General features: G+C 36.8%; 1 protein-coding gene across 11 annotated transcripts in view; it reads left to right on the top strand.

Annotated features, from left to right (window-relative positions):
* The window catches only part of LOC120542147 (protocadherin alpha-C2-like), a 503,189-nt gene that overhangs the window by 103,625 nt on the left and 381,306 nt on the right, over positions 1 to 18,258 (top strand). The window contains exon 1 of one of the 11 annotated variants that reach the window (XM_039774355.1): positions 587 to 3,009. The exons of 9 other annotated variants lie outside the window; for them this stretch is intronic. In XM_039774355.1, the coding sequence (XP_039630289.1) occupies positions 637 to 3,009 (2,373 nt within the window). In that variant the 5' untranslated portion in view covers positions 587 to 636. Of the gene's footprint in view, positions 1 to 586; positions 3,010 to 9,243; positions 11,801 to 18,258 lie in introns of those variants that run through there. One more of the 11 variants, XM_039774338.1, reaches the window with a different exon arrangement.

An 18,258-nucleotide genomic window follows, 5' to 3' on the forward strand; every position in this document is an offset into this window, starting at 1 on the left:
GGAACTTGTCACGTCAGACCCAAGAAGAATCCAGGCTGTAATTGCTGTCAAAAGTGCTTTAATGAAGTACTGAGCAAAAAAACGTAAAATCCTGTTTTAGCAAAGTCATTTTTGGGTATCAAGTATTGCTTGATATAGAGAATACCAAAATAAATAAATTGATCCAAATATAATACAGTTTTTATAATACATACAGTATTACGTTTCATGCTCATTTTCTTATCGCACATTCAGTTTAAAATAAAGTACTTTGCAAAGAAATACATGAAAACTGAAGCATGTCTGTTGAAATAAACAATGTACTTGATATATTAATTTTAAAGTACTCATTTTGATTTCATTACACTTACACTTTATGTACAAATTCCATTGTAATTTCCAAAACGATCACAAGGTGTCACTGCCTTCCAACCTTGCAACATTTAAGCGTAAAATAAATAAATAAAGTATAAGCTCTACCCCTTATTTTGTGCGTTGTCTACAAAAGCATTGAGACGATTTCTCTTTGTTTATTCTGCTTACCGGCCTACTGTTTAATTTCATGAAGAGGATTCAGAAACGATGGATTTACAGATTGTATAATTAAAACGATTCTGTGCAAATGTCAGAGCTTTTGTACATGTGATAAAAACAACCATGGAAACACTGCATGGCTACAGACGGATGCTTTTACTTTCGGGCTTTCTTTTGTGCTTTTCAGAGAATGCCTTTTCTCTCCTACGTTACTCTCTCCCAGAAGAGTCAAAGACGGGAACGATTATTGGAAACATTATAAAGGATCTGGGCTTCGACATTAAAAATCTTGAAGGTCGAGGATTTCGTGTAATTTCTGGGCCAAAACAACCGCTGCTGCAGGTAAATCACAACACCGGAGTGCTTTTTGTGAATGAAATCATTGACAGAGAAGTATTATGTGACAGAGGCGAGGCTTGTTTCATTACAATTAAAATTGTTTTCGAAAATCCTTTAGAAATACATCAAGCTGAAATTGAAATTACAGATATTAATGATAATTCTCCTGCCTTTAAAGACAAAAACGTAAGCTTGGAAATTCCAGAATCGACCCCGGTTGGGTCGCGCTTTCCTTTAGATGGGGCCTATGATCCGGATTCAGGAGCGAATTCTTTGAAATTCTATCAGCTCACTCAAAACGAGCATTTCGTTTTGCAAGTAAAAGAAGGCAGCAAGAAATATAAAATCCCCGTCTTAGTTCTTCAAAAAGCTTTGGACAGAGAGATAAAAAAAACATTTGACTTTCTGTTGACAGCCTTTGATGGGGGTAATCCGCCGAGATCTGGAAATATAAATATCAGTGTAACGGTAGGTGACATTAATGACAATGCACCGGTTTTTCTTGAAGAAACATATAGTGTTACGCTAGAAGAAAATGCCCCCTTGGGGACACTGGTTCTAAAAGTAAAAGCATCAGATTTAGACGAAGGCAGTAATGGCGAAGTTATTTATTCGTTTAAGCAATCAGTTGAATCTAAAGTCACCGAACTCTTTCAGCTGAATATGTATACTGGAGAGATAACGGTTAAAGGTGTGATCGATTTCGAAGAGAAAGAACTGTATGAATTTGACGTAAAGGCCACAGACAGTGGGCTCATGTCAATGAGTAGCCATTGTACTGTATTCATTAAAATTAAAGACATGAATGATAATGCACCTCTGATTGAAGTAACATCATTAACGAACTTACTTCTCGAGGATATAAAACCAGGGACAACAGTCGGTTTAATTAGTGCTACAGACCTCGATTCAGGCCTTAATTCTAAAACAGCATGTACCTTATCCGACCAACAGATGATGCCTTTTGAACTTAAGCCATCATTGCAGGGAAATCTGTATTCCTTAGTAATCAATTCACGACTGGATCGAGAATCTGTACCCAAGTATAATATAACAATAATTGCCAAGGACTTTGGCTATCCTTCTCTATCATCCTATGAAACAGTCGTAGTGAACGTGCTGGATGTAAATGATAATCCTCCCAGATTTTTACAAGACACTTATACATTTTACATACAGGAGAATAACACCCCTGGAGCTGCACTCTTCACAGTTAGTGCAGTGGATGTCGACGTGAATGAAAATGCTCTTGTCACGTACTATCTGCGAGAGAATGACTCTGTTGAAAAAACGATTGTGCCTTTTCTGAGTATCAACTCTGCAAATGGACAAATATGCAGCTTTACAGCATTTGACTTTGAAGAAGTGAAAAGCTTTTCATTCAGCGTCATAGCTAAAGATTCAGGAGTGCCTTCTCTCAACAGCAACGTAATTGTGACCGTTTTTGTCTTGGATCAAAATGACAACCCTCCGGTAGTGGTGTTCCCGCTAACAAATAATGGAACCGCAGTTGTGGAGGAGTCGATCCCTAGAAGTGTAAAATCAGGATATTTGGTGACGAGAATCCGAGCATACGACGCCGATGTGGGATATAATGCATGGCTTTCCTTTTTTCTGCAAGAGGCTACTGATCCCACACTTTTTACTGTGGGGCGCTATACAGGTGAAGTTAGGACTCTCAGAAGTATAACGGAGTCTGATGTCTCTATACAAAAAGTGGTGATACTGGTTAAAGATTATGGAAGCATTTCTTTTTCTGCATCTGCAACAGTGGTTGTTACAGTAGCCGATAAAACGGAAGCACTTACGTTTTCGGAAGTTAAAAACAGCAAGACAGAAGAACAGCAAGAAAACAATTTGACATTTTATTTGATAATTGTTTTGATTTCGGTGACATCTTTATTCATAATCAGCATAATCACTCTCATTGTTTTACAGTGTCACAGAAGACATAAAAATATAATACGTAACAAGTATTTTGTTGACACGAACTATGTCGAAGTGAGCGGATCCCTGTTTCGTAGTAATCAGTATCAGACAGCTGAAAAAACAATGGTATTTATTAAGCCAGGTATGGACAGAGATTCCTTGATGGAGGCGGGGAGCAATGCAAATACTCTGCTTATTTCAGATGCGGGATTTAAAACGACAGAAACGGTGAGTTTTTATTTTAATCTGACTTTATTTTAACCAAAATATTTTAGTTTCCATTTTCAACTTTTTAGTTTTCAGTCATATACTTGCTCTTGAATCACTGTGTCAGAACCTGCGCTTAATTCTAATTATGGTGACATAACAGAAACGCAGACAAGTTTTTAGTGAAGATGCTTTTATATTTTAACTTTCTTTAATACCTAGCATCATCCTTCAAAAAAAAAAAAAAAAAAATTGCTTACCACGAATTTAAAATTTTTAATTATTTCTAATTCTGCTTAATTCATTCGACTCATTTCGGATTCGTATTGTTACTGAACAAATCTGAGTAATTTTTACGTATTCTTACTGAATAATATTATTATACCTTAATCTTCGTAATGACCAGGACATAGAACAAAAACATTATGCACAAAATGTTAATTTATTTTTCTTATAGTCAACATGTTCACAAGAGTATGTCTTGGTTGTATTTTTACTTTGTTGTATGTACTGGGGAACACAGAATGAAAAATTGTATTTGTGACTTCACTGACTTACTATAGTCAATGTAGCTTGCATGTTTCATACTGAGTTGTGATCAAGCTTTGTTGATCTCAGACTGGAAGGAAGATTTTTACCAAAACAAGCTTTTTTAAAATATTATTTTAAAATATTAAAAGTGTATGTGATTTTGTGCCAAAAAGTATTATATATAACTTAAGTGAAAATTAAAAAAGCATTCCTCCAATCCACATGTCACATCAGCCCTAAGCAGGTGGTGGCTTTAGGAATCAGTGCTTTCAAGGGTTTAAAGAATACATGGTGGTATTTTCAGGGATAAAATTATTTTTTTGTCCTGTAAATAGATAGATAGATAGATAGATAGATAGATAGATAGACTATTTATCACTACTGAGTACTATTCAAAAGTTATATCCTATACTTCATAAAAAGTATCAATAATACCTTATATTTTTTTGAAAACCAATTGATATTTTGTGAAATTTCAAAAAAAGTAGCCATAATATTTTACATTTTCTGAAAACAAATTGATGACTTGTGAGAAAGATAGAACAACAAAGACTAGGATCTTTATTTTTTCATCAATTTCTTCAGTTCTGCTCTTGGAAGGCATGTTGCCCAAATTTATTGTATTAGTATTAACTTATATTTATTTTATGTTATATAATGTTTGTCATGGGTTAGGGTTAGGCTTAGGTTTAGATTTGGGAGGTTGTTAATCAAACAATATTTGTCTCCAGTCACAAAGGGACTTTCTCATTTACCCTAAAATTATAAAGTTAAATTCAGGACTATGCAAAGTTTACCCAATCACTTAGGATTTAAGTAGTTTCTCTTGAATTTTTGAACAAAATTGTCCTAACAAATTTTAAAAATCCACTTGAAAAATTGCTGAGCTCAATTTTTAAAAATCCCACAATATAGTTATAAAATCTGTTCCATTTGCATTAAAAAAAAAAAACTTTTAAATAATGTGGGTTTCAAATAGTGCCTCTACAAAGCTTAAAATCTACAAAAAAAAAAAAATATATATATATATATATAAAACATTTTAAACTATTATTTTGCTAAAAGATTAAAAGCACATCATAAAAACAATGGTTAAATATATTTTAAGGTTTTGCCAGTATATAAGTCATGGCCCTTACTATATATCATGATGAATATGCTTTTTAGGGTTTTTTTATTTATTTATTTATTTTTTTATTTTTGTTTTTTTGTTTTAATAATGGCTCCTCTAAAAAACTTTGTGGGTGCCAGGTGCTGCTAGAAGGGTGACTCAAGGATTTCAAGGAAGGCATTCCTGGACTCAGAAATGAGTGTGGCTGGAACTGTAAACTGTCTTTAAGTCAATACTCCAGAAAACTCAGGAGGTGATTAGGAAATGGATTCAACTAGCAGTGAGAATGGGAATCAGAAATGTTTTGAGCAAGAGAGGGACAGAAACAGATTAAAAAAAAAGACAGTAAAAAGATGGCAGGTGAAAGGAAATACGGTAAATATCTGATGATCCCCATCTGAGAGACAGGGTGCTAACCTTATTTATGGTTTTAAGAATAATTTGAGACTGCCTCCCTATCTTTTGAAAGAGCTAGTGTATATATGTGGGTGGCACGGTGGCGCAGTGGTAGCGCTGCTGCCGCGCAGTTAGGAGACCTGGGTTCGCTTCCTGGGTCCGCTCTGCGTGGAGTTTGCATGTACTCCCCATGTCTGCGTGGGTTTCCTCCCACAGTCCAAAGACATGCAGGTTAGATGGATTGGTGAGTCTAAATTGTGCTTGGTGTGTGGGTGTGTTTGTGTGTGTCCTGTGGTGGGTTGGCTGCCCAGGATTGGTTCCTGCCGTGTTGGCTGGGATTGGCTCCAGCAGACCCCAGTGACCCTGTGTTCAGATTCAGCGGGTTGGATAATGGTTGGTTGGTTATATATATATATATATATATATATATATATATATATATATATATATATATATATATATATATATATATATATATATATATATATATATATATATATGAAATCATTCCCTATGTGACTTCTTTTCATACTATGATATGACTATGATTTTGTTGAGAAATCCGTTACAAAACATCTGTGGAAGAGTAGTGTGTATATAGGTTTTATTTACGACCATCTATTACCTTACTGTAAGCACTGACTCATGTCACTGAGTCGAAAATAATCCCCCATGATGTGTTCAACTTGAAATAAACATTTAATGATAAAGTATTTATAAATTAAGTGGAATGAAAGTTCATGGGAAAGAGCTGCTCTTCTTCAGATAATATCTAAAAAATGCAGGGACTATATGGAAATCAATTTTTTTTTTTTTTTGGACAAATGAGAAATTATATTGTAAAACACATCTGCCCATTACATTGATTTCACTGTGTCCTGGTTTCAAGTATTTCACTTGCTTGAGTAAGTGATTTCTGTTCAGACCATTTTGTCTTTCCTTGGTTGTTTAAAAAAGGATAGGCACTGGAGAGCTTTCTTGAGGATTGCTGAAATGTGTTGTTTTGGCTTCTGGTAGTCAATGATGGTAACTTCAAGAAAGCAAAAGCTGCTAATTCTATTCACATATAGAGATAAGAAAACAGTATGTTTCACGTTTACTAAAGACTGTAGTATAACAATTGCCTTGGTTTTGCTTGAATTAAGAAAGGTGTTTTAGTCCTGACACCACTGTATCACGAGCAGTGATGAGCAAAACAGGCCAGTTTCAATTCACATTCAGTTTCATAAACTGACAATAATATTTGGCTGGATGGCAACTTTGCAATATTGAAGCACCAAACAAACATACAAAAACAAGTTTTCTGGAGGTTTTAAAGAGTGATTGGGGTGAAAATTAAGGAATATTGCTCACTACAGCCTCATTCATACTTGCAGGTTTACCTTTTCTTGTCTGCTGGTGTACATAATGCAAATAATGAGTCACAAACCAATAGAATTAATTAATTTGTCTACTTGACATCACCATAGTGTTATTTATTTGAAATAAGACATGCTGCATATCTTCCACATGAAGACACACTAAAATTCACCATTGTGTACATTGCTGTTTGGGAGTCCATAATTAAGGTGTAGATGGTAACAATACGTTTGGTGATTAGTTGTGATGCTGCAACTTTATAAGTGCTAGGATGTAGTGCATACATAATACTCTAGAATAGCACTTTTAATTTTGCAGGTGTGTCACATATTAATTAATAATCACATGCTTACTAATATGTATTGATATTTATACATGTATATTGGAAGTGTTGATGCCCTGCAGTAAGTAGACCAGGGTTTGCATCCCAGGTCATCTCTGTAGTGTTTACTTGTTATCCCTGTGTCTGGGTGAGATTTCTCTGGGCTCATCAGTTTTCTCCCACAATCCATAGACATGCAGGCTAAGTGGATTGGTATTACTAAATTGGTCTTGATGTGTATGTGTGTGTTCAACCAGTGATGAATTGGAGATCTGCCCAAGGGATTGATCCTGCCTTGTGAGCTCTATGTTTCCTAGGATAGGCTCCAGCCTCCCACGACCTGTTCAGGATCAAACAGGCTTTGAGTGTGATGTGATATTGTGTGTGTGTGTATATATATATATATATATATATATTGTGGTCCCCGGCCGGGATGCCCAGGAGGACGAGAGGAGTTCTTGTGCCTCCTCCAGACCGTGAGGGGGCATCCGTCCTGGTTATGTTGGGGGCCTCGGGTAGGGGGCTTGGAAGCCCAGCCCTGTAGGGACCCGTGGCCACCGCCAGGCGGCGCCCCGATGCCAGTTTATCCCGTGTGGTCCTCGGCCGGGGCTGGAGCCCGGCCGGGACGCCTTGGAGTACCAGAGGAGGGCGTGTGCCTCCTCCAGACCGCGAGGGGGCATCCGTCCTGGTTATGCAGGAGGCCTCGGGTAGGGGGCTTGGAAGCCCAGCCCTGTAGGGACCCGTGGCCACCGCCAGGCAGCGCCCCAGTGCCTATTTATCCCGAGAGCCCGGCACTTCCGCCACACCAGGAAGTGCTGGGGGGAAGACTTTATGTGGCGCCTGGAAAGATGCCAGGAGGACAGCCGACACTACCGCCATGCTGGGGTGTGGCCAAGGAGGGAATGCCGGGAACACCTGGTGCTCATCCGGGAGCACTATATAAGGGGCCGCCTCCCTCCAGTCATTGGTGGATGTCGGGAGGTAGCGAGACAGAGCTGGGCAGAGGATTGGAGGCGGCCAGGAAGAGAAGGCACAGTGACTGTGAGCCCTGGACTTCGGGGGAATCGGTGAATCGGTGCAAGAGGCACTGGGGTTGATGCACGAATTATTATTGTAAATATTGTAAATGAACAGTGTGTTGGGTGAACTTAAGATGTCTGTCTGTGTGTGTCCAGGCCAGCATTCACAATATATATATATATATATATATATATATATATATATATATATATATATATAAATGTGTACATTATAGATGGACTGATGCTCTACCCAACACTGATTCTTGCCTTGCGTTGTGATAAGCTCTACTTCTTCACAATCCTTCAACCCCTGATTAAAGTTGATTACATTTGACAAAGTTATGTTATTTATTTTATTTAATTACATATTGTAAAGTGTGGAGAAGAAGATTGAGTGATACACTAATTTTTGATATTGCTTCACAACTTCAAGATTATATGTTTTACTCAAGATCTATAGTCACTGTTCCTGTGGAGTGTGAATTTTCTGCATTTTTGTTTCTTGAGTTTTCTATTATATAGTTTAAAACATATGGGCTGTTTTAATTTCAGAATTAAAATTTGTCTATATTCAAATGGGTATGAGCTGTCTTGCAACAAAATGATATCTTGCCATGGATTGGTTCCTGTGTGTGCCTAATGGCAGAAGAATTTGCTGAAACTCCTTGGAAACCAGAGCATGAAAAAATGGGATATAGAAATTAATGGACATAGGGAAATTCTACATTAAAAATGAACACATTTTATGTATGTTGTCACTCTGTATTTATGAATGATATTAACTTTACAAAGGTATTATCAGAACTAATTCAAAATTTATTTTGTATTACATATTTTATTTTCATACAGCAACAAGAGTAAAAAGAATAATTGCATGGCTCACCAAGTTGTTGATAAATAGAATAATCAGCAAAAAACTTTAACTCACTATTTCTACAAATACCTTTAAATATCCCAAAGGAAAACATGCCTTATCAAAATGCTTTTTAAATTAGTATTGCAAAAAAATAAAATAATACTACAAAGAAAACAATTGAAATAAATGTAGTCTGTTAATTATTTAAAATTAAATATGGTTATAATTTGCTTATAGGAATATGTTACACTATCCTTTCACTTGTCTTTGTTGCCCCTATAACACAAACCCTAAAACCCATCATCTCTCTTGTGTGTCCCTTGTCCGGCTATATAAAATGATCATAATAAGAGATTAAGAAGGAAAAAAAGTGTATACAACTAGGAAAAACAGGAAAGATATTCAATGAAATTATATATGATTTACAAACACTCTTTCTGAACTAAGACATAAAATACACCTAACATATATAAACCGATTTACGATGAGGTGTTTTTATACTTTATTGTATGATATTTAACAGATTATTTCAAACACTGCCATTTCTCCAAACAATCTTGTACAGAGAAACGTCAAATTCATCGCAGTTTCAGATAGAAACGCAAGGTGTCGCTGCTGTCTACTTTTTCAGCTGTAGTGCAAGAAAAAAAAAAAAAACAGAAAGCCCATCCCTATTTATGTGCGTGCTTTCCGTAAGACACAAAGCTTCTGTTCATATTTTTCTATGCTAACTTTACATCGATTTCAGTAGAATATTTTGTTTTACATAGTTTTCTTGTTAAATGTTATTTATCAGACTGCTGCGAGTTCCTTTGTCTGGAAAGAATTTTTGCATTACGCTAAGGATGAGAAGATCGCGTGACTTCAAACGGAGTTTCATTCTTTCTGGTTTTCTTATGTGCTTTTGGGAAAATGCGTTTGCAAAATTACGTTATTCTCTTCAAGAGGAATCGATACCAGGGACGATGATCGGTAATATTATAAAGGATATGGGCCTGGAATTAAAAGACGTCGAAGGTCGAGGGGTTCGTTTGATTTCTGGATCAAAACAGCAGCCGCTGCAGGTAAATCACAAAACCGGAGCTCTGTTTGTTAATGAAATCATTGATAGAGAAGTGCTCTGTGACACAGAAGAGCTTTGCTTTTTGAATATTAAGATTGTTATTGAAAATCCGCTCGAAGTACATCAAGCTGACATAGAAATTGTGGACATTAATGATAATTCTCCGGAATTTCAGGAAAAGAAAAAAATACTTGAAATATGGGAATCAACGCCTGTTGGGTCGCGTTTCACCCTCGAAGGAGCCTATGATCCTGATTATGGCGTTAATTCGTTAAAATCTTATGAAATGAGTGAAAACCTTCCTTTTCTCCTACAAGTTAAAGAAGGCAGTATTAAAGACAGAATCCCAGTGTTAGTATTGCAGAAGGCTTTGGATAGAGAAGTTAAAGCAAAATATGAATTTACTCTCACAGCCATAGATGGGGGAAATCCTCCCAGGTCGGGAAATATGAATATTACTGTAATGATCGCTGATGTCAATGACAATGCACCGATTTTTGATAAAGAAATGTACTCTGTAACATTAGAGGAGAACTGCAGTATAGGGTCTCTTGTTTTGAAAATGAACGCTTCTGATTTAGATGAGGGCAGCAATGGGGAAATTATTTATTCATTTGATAGCTCGGTGAAGAATAAAATCGATGATATGTTCGATTTGGATATTTACAATGGAGAAATAACAGTGAAGGGTTTGATAGACTTTGAAAAGAAAACATTTTATGAGTTTCAGGTAAAAGCTACAGACAGAGGACATGTGCCTATGAGCAGTGAATGCACCGTATTAATTAAAATTAAAGACATGAATGATAATACGCCATTTATAGAAGTGACATCTTTGACTAGCTCAATAACAGAGGACGTAAAGCCAGGTACAACTATCGGACTTATAAGTATTACAGATCTTGATTCTGGTGTTAATTCTAAAATATCATGTATCCTATCACACAGCCTGCCTTTTGAATTGACGACATCTTTTCAGGAAAATCTGTATTCTTTAAAAACAACCTCAAAATTGGACAGGGAGTCCGTATCCCAGTATAACATAACAATACTCGCCAAAGATTTTGGCAATCCTTCTCTCTCATCACAAAAAACTGTTTTTGTTAACTTGTTGGATGTGAATGATAACAATCCCAGATTTCTGCAAGATCCTTACGTATTCTATATAGAAGAAAATAACATCCCCGGTGCCTCAATATTAGCAGTAAGTGCAGAGGACGTAGATGCGAACGAGAATGCTATTGTAACGTATCATCTGCAGGAGAAAGAAACCCTGGGGAAACCAATGGTTCCATTTCTCAGTATCATGTCTGACAGTGGGCAGGTGTTTAGTTTTACAACCTTTGATGCAGAAGAAAGCAAAAATTTTACCTTTAACGTTGTGGCTAAAGATTCCGGAGTGCCTTCACTCAGTTGCACCGTAACAGTGACTGTTTATATCTTAGATCAAAATGACAATCCTCCAGTTTTCGTGTTTCCAGTCACCACAAATGGAACTGCAGTTTTAGAAGAGACAATTCCTCGAAATGTCAAAGCGAGTTATTTAATTTCAAGAATCCGAGCCTATGATGCTGATGTGGGATATAACGCTTGGCTATCTTTTTATCTGGAGGAGGCTACAGACCTGTCACTTTTCAGTGTGGGACGATATACAGGAGAAATAAGAACTCGTCGAGCTATGACTGATTCTGAAGTAAATATACAAAAAATTATTATATTGGTGAAAGACAGCGGACGCATCTCATTTTCTGCATCAGCAACAGTTATTATCACTGCAGCTGAAAACACAGAAGCGCATGCCTTATCTGAAATTAAAAGCATTACAAAAGAAGAAGAAGATGAAGGAAATAAGATTACGTTTTACTTGATTATCGTTTTGAGTTCCGTGTCCTCCTTGTTTACAATCACTGTTCTGACTCTAATTGCCATCCAGTGCCACAGGGCACGTGAACACTTCTTAAGGAGCAAATATTTAGAAAACATCAACTATCCAGAAGTGAGCGGATCTCTGTTTCACAGTCACTACTACCAGACAGCAGACAAACGATTTGTGTTTGTTGGATCAGAGGGGAGTCGGAATTTAATGACAGAAGTCGGCAGCAATGGAAATACTCTCGTCATTTCAGATGGTGGAATTAATATTGCACCAATGGTGAGTGATTTTATGGATAACTTTAAATCGGACAGCTAAAGTTAACTAAACTTGTTCAGTTGAATTCCCCTCGAAATATTTGGCATATTATCTAAATATTAGTATATCGTCTTTTAATACTGCAAAAGGTTGAAAATGTATTGTTATAAAATTGTGTATGTTTGAATTCATTGTCATGCAATATTTGTTTTACATTCTACTTCTTATGGCAAAATTCTAAATGATAAAAGTTCCTAAATAACACAAGAGCTCTTTTTCCTCTGAATCCTTTTATTGTGTGAATCATCAAACAGATAGTACTTTTAGGGTTGGTGCTTCTATGTCCTTGCATAACAGTTGATGCTTCATTGAACGATGATATATTGCTTTTGGAAACATTTTTTGCGATACCAAATTAAAATTATGACATTATGGTAAATCTCAAAAGAAAGAAAGAAGGAAAGATAGATAGATAGATAGATAGATAGATAGATAGATAGATAGATAGATAGATAGATAGATAGATAGATAGATAGATAGATAGATAGATAGATAGGCACTTTTATTTCTTCTCACATCCCAAACATAGAGAGCATACACAAATTTAATAGGGGCAGAGACCAAGCTGGAAATCAAACTCAAATCGATGAAGCAATAAATGAAGTTTACCATTAATACAAAAGAGAAACACTTGTTTTTCTCCATGAATAATCTCTTAAGTAAACTTTCTTTTTTTAGTAGTGCCAAAAATGAAATATTTGCCATAAGTAAAGCAGACAAGAATCCCTAAACAGCTAATATATTTTTACGGTTAATGAGTTATAAAAGCTCTACACTAAACACAATGGGGCAGGGAATGATCTATCATTCTCATTTTTAAATTTTGCTGTGCAGGTGACCAATTCTTTATTCACACTGATGTTAAAGTACCAAAATTTAATGAAAATCATTAAGCTCTCTTGTCTTGCAGCTGGGGTGGCGCATGGGGTAGCGCTGCTGCCTCACAGTTAGGAGAACTGGGTTCACTTCCCAGGTCCTCCCTGTGTCTGTGTGCTTTTGCTCTGGATTCCACCCAAAGACATGCAAGTTAGGTGCATTGTCGATTCTAAATTGTCCCTGGTGTGTGCCATGTGGTGGGCTGACATCCTGCCCAGGGTTTGTTTCCTGCCTTACACCCTGGGATTGGCACCAGCAGACTCCCGTGACCCTGTAGTTAGGGTATATTGGGTTGGTTAACGGATGGATGTATTGGTTGGCTGGAGCTGCTGTTGGCATTTTTCATTGGAAAAGATACAGAAAAAAACACATTAGAATGATAGATTAAAAAATATATATTTTAGTTTTATGTGTTTGTAATGTAACAATTGTTCTTTTCCTTTTCATTAAGGAAGACTTAATCAGAGTAGATGTAGCAACAGCATTGATTATCTGTAGATTATTTTTATTTCTGACTTATTACTGTTTCTATGAATTTAATATAAGAAAATGTAAGATATTACAACATTGGAGGTAGAAATGTTAGATTTGAATGCTGAATGAGAGGTCTGAAACCTAAAAGTACATCTTGTGACAAAAGATCAAGAGAGTGTACAGAAGCAATCACGAAGGCTAATTATATGTTTGGTTATGTATTATTGTGTATGGTGTAAAAGTAAAGGGAGGCAATGCTTAAGTTATATAAAGCACAATTAAGGCCAGTGGAGTGGAGATATGCAGGTGCTGGTACTCTATGCTGAGGTCTGAAATTTTTTGAGTAAAGATGAGTCTCCAGGGCTGACTTAACGCATGGGCTCGCTGTGCTGTTACCTGGGTGCCCCATGCTAATCTATGTATGTTCTGACTTGCTGAGCAGTTGTGTAGGTAGGGACCCCAGTGCACTGCTTTGCCCAGGGACCTATAATGCTGTTAAGACAGCCCTGGCAGTCTCCCCATGGACTTTTGCTCTCTGATATACAGTACATGCATTTGTTTGGAGGGTGGGGGTAAGGTGTCACCCTTAGAATGTCAAATGCTGGGATATACTGACTTTATTTTAGTCTAGGAAGTTTTAAGGTTCCCCCTTGTATTTTAGAGAGAAAAGGTATATGTTAAACATGCCAGCATGCTCCAAAATCTGCTGGTATGTCTTTACCAAAATAAGCAAAGGTCCTACCAGTACACTTCAGTCCCTGGGTCAGGTCTCACTGGGAGTGCCAGGTTTATTGGTTTGTTTTCGATATTACAAAAAAAAAAACCAAAGAGAAAGTCCATAAAAAACAACTGCTTATGGGACAACAAACTATGAAGAGAAACTGAAGGATTTGAGTGTTTTCAACTCATGATCCCTATTGAAAGTGAAATGCAAATCTTCTCAAGTGAAAGAAAGAACTGGTTCTTTTGTTTGACATAAAAGGTAATTTGTGTTTTTCATATTAATACATTGAAAAAATCATAAATTGGTTTTCTAGAACAATTAAAAAAAATCCTCAAAATTCCTTCATTTTCATCAACTTAACATCATTTGTTTGCTTCAGTGACTATCATCATCAAATTTGTCTGTGTGAAGCCTAAAACCAGGAGGACTGATTTACATCATTTATGTTAGGTAGAATGCCCAGTGGGGGCTGGGTGGTTTCGTGGCCTTGGAAACCATGCAGATATCCAACCATCCATTATCCATCCCGCTATATCCTAATTACAGGGTCACAGGGGTCTGCTGGAGCCAATCCCAGCCAACACAGGGTGCAAGGCAGGAAACAAACTCAAGGCAGGGTGCCAACCCAACGCAGGGCACACACACCCAAACACACCAAGCACACACTAGGGACAATTTAGAATCGCCAATGCACCTAACCTTCATATCTTTGGACTGTGGGAGGAAACCGGAGTACCTGGAGGAAACCCACGCAGACACGGGGAGAACATGCAAACTCCATGCAGGAAGTACCTGGGTCTCCTTAATGCAAGGCAGCAGTGCTACCCACTGCGCCACCGTGCCGCCCATGCAGATAGATATACTTTCTCTAACCCTATGGAGATTATTTTTTGTTTGTTTGTTTGTTTTTTCTGTCCACCCGGCATTGGACCTTAGTCTTTTCTTTGTTATTTAGTATTGCCTAATGATATTTTGTTTGTATTTTTATTTTTTGTAAACTTTTCTTTATTCATCTTGTAAAGCACATTGAGCTACATCATTTGTATGAAAATGTGCTATAGAAATAAATGTTATTGTTGTTCAGTGAAAATTAGAACATCTCCAACCAGCTGTATGTCTGTTTTCTAAAATCAATTTGCATGGAGGATGCCCTGAAAGAGATACTTTAGGAACATGAAAGCATTAACAGGTCATTTGGAGAAACATAGCAATTTAAAGAGGCTTCCAAGATTAAAAGGTACCAGCTTTGAGGTCAATTATCTTATGTTTGGCTCTCATTATGTGGTTTGTTGGACAGACTTCCTGGGAATGTTCTAACGTGCTATTTAAAATTAACTGGAACTGAGAACAGCATACATAAGCTACTCTAAAGAGAGGAATAAATGGATGACCCAAGATATTTCAGTGGGCATTTCTCATCTTGAAAATGGGTGAATGCATTAACCCAGGAGTTAATACTTACTCGACTTTAAATCTCCATTCACTCAGTATGTCTCTTAATTTGCAGTCAGGGGCAGACTAGAAGAAAGACTTTGATGATGGTAGAAAGAGAACGTTAAAAGTGTTTTCATAGAGAGAGAGAGAGAGAGAGAGAGAGAGAGAGAGAGAGAGAGAGAGAGAGAGAGAGAGAGAGAGAGAGAGAGAGAGAGAGAGATAGGGGAGGTAGAGGGTGACATGCAGTGTTTCATATTGATGTGATGTGGTGGGTGGTTAAGGTTCCCCACCTGAAAGACAGGGTGAAATCCTGTATAGGAAGGATAAGACATTGTAACTTATTTTGTATTTTCTATTTATCCTTTGATTTTTATAATTTAAAATATATTTTATTTCTGTAATACCTTGTGGCGCGGCACGGTGACGCTGCTACCTTGCAGTTAGGAGACCCGGGTTCACTTCCCGGGTCCTCCCTGCATGGAGTTTGCATGTTCTCCCCGTGTCTGCGTGGGTTTCCTCTGGGCACTCTGGTTTCCTCCCAAAGACATGCTGGTTACGTGGATTGGCAATTCTAAATTGGCCCTGGTGTGTGTTTGTGTGTGTCCTGCTGTGGGTTGGCACCCTGCCCAGGATTGATTCCTGCCTTATGCCCTGTGTTGGCTGGGATTGGCTCCAGCAGACCCCTGTGACCCTGTGTTCGGATTCAGCGGGTTGGAAAATGGATGGATGGATAATACTTTGTTCTCCATAGTGAATAGTAGCATGTCTTGGTATAAATCTTTAGTGATTACTTCCTGTGTGACTTCTTTTCATGCCATGTTGTGACCTTGATTTTTTATTAAGCGCACTGTTGCAAAACATCTTAAGTCACATGCTGGTGTAGTGTGCATGAATTACTTTTGCATGACTGTCTGTCACCTTTCTTCAATCATAAACCCATGATGTTTAGCTGCATATAATCCACCGATGATGTGTTTTCTTGTAGAAATAAAAGCTGAAAGATGCAGTATTTTAAAATCAGTTGGAATGAAAGCTAATAGGCAAGACGTTCATTAGAAAGCATCAAGAAAATATAAAGAAGATAAGGAGGGAATTTTTTTCAAATTGGAAATCAACACATTGTAGTTAATTCACATGTATAACAGATTATTATAAAATAGTGCTGTAAAGTAAGTGTAAAACATTGAATTATGAATTAAGCTACTACTGAGTATAACCATTCCAATGACTTCACTCCATACTCCTGCTTGAGTCATTTCACTTGCATGAGTAAGTAATCCAGAACATATGAAAGCGACCACTGTGAGGTTTTTTTCTCTACGCTCCGGTTTTTCAGATTTTGAAAATTCTTGTTTACTATCATTTGTGCACAACACAACAAAATTGTTACATGTCTCTGACCAGTGATAATACCAAAAAAATTGGATACATTGAGTACAATATATTAAAAAATACTTTTTTTTCATCAGCTATTGAGCAACCTGACAACCTCTTGATAAAAACTCAATAATATTTACATTTGTTACACATCAATTTGACATAATGGTTTGTGAACCAGTAATAATGTCTGCCATTTTCTCTTCTCTCTGTTATGATTTGTGATGTTGAGCTGAATATGTACATGTGCCAGATATTATACAGTTGCGGAAGGTGGTTTCTGAGTTTCAGAGAAAGAAACATCCCGTCTGCTCTCAGTTGTCTAAGGAGCGATAGGCTCTGTTGAGCTTCCTTGACAATAGATAAGATGTTTTGTGCTGGCTTCTTTTAGTCAATTATGTTGACTCCATTTCAATAAAACCTGCTAATTATTTTCACATTATCTACACAGATATAGTTAAGACTGTAAACTGCCTGATGCTTCCTAAAATCTAGACTTCTTCCTCGGGTTTAATTATGGGAGGGTATTATTGTCCAAACACTTGGCAATATGTTAAGCATCTTGATAAATGAAAGAGTGAAAAATGAGTGAAAATTGGCTATGCATGCAGTTTCATGATTCAGACGGTAAAATTAGTTTTAAGGGTGATTTTAGTAATGTGAAACTTACTGAAAAAAGTTTATTTTTGGAGGTTTTGAAGGTTTTCTGGGGTGGAAAGCAGGGAATATTGCTCTCTAAGAATCATTCACAACTTTTTTTACTTTTCTGTATCTCTGTAATGCATTGGATTTGTGGTATACCAGTAAAATACATTTCTATTTTTAGATTTCTTTGACATAACCATGGAGAAGAGCAATATATTTAAAAAAAAATGTGACACACTGCCACATAAAGACACACTAAAATCCACTATTGTATATATTACTGTATTTTTGCATAATAAAATCATACTGCACAGGGGGCCCTCACCATTTGATCCTCTCCTGTCTCTTTTATATTGCAGAAGTTGAGGATATGGAATTTTCAAATATCTTTTCTCTCTCTGATGTATCTTTAGGATTGCATTTGCCAAACATATGGGTATTGTGCTACCAGAACAAGTTTGGCTGGTTAGCAAAGGGTGCACACGTGACAGGAATTAAGTTGAAAGATTTTTTTTACAAATGTATTTATGTGTGCATGTATATATTTATTAATTTATTGAATTTTTCACTACAGATCTCTATTTAAATATTGAAAGGCACACTCAGAGGGAATTAACATCTAACTGATTCTAAACAGGACAAAACATCTTTCCTGTTGTGTCAATGGCATTAATTTTGCTAGAAGCAAAAATCAATTTATTTGCAAAATGTTTGTGAAGCAAAACATACAGTTTCACTGTAAATTCAATTTTGGCTATCATTTTGTTCACCACTAAATCTACTATATTTTCTCATCATTGTTGTTCATTAATACATTTAATGATAGCGCTGCGTGACACAGCCATAGGTTAACAAAGAGTACAGCAGTGAGCTCAGCACACTTCCTTGT

This window comes from Polypterus senegalus, chromosome 13 (genome assembly GCF_016835505.1).
Source record: "Polypterus senegalus isolate Bchr_013 chromosome 13, ASM1683550v1, whole genome shotgun sequence".
Taxonomy (NCBI): domain Eukaryota; kingdom Metazoa; phylum Chordata; class Cladistia; order Polypteriformes; family Polypteridae; genus Polypterus; species Polypterus senegalus.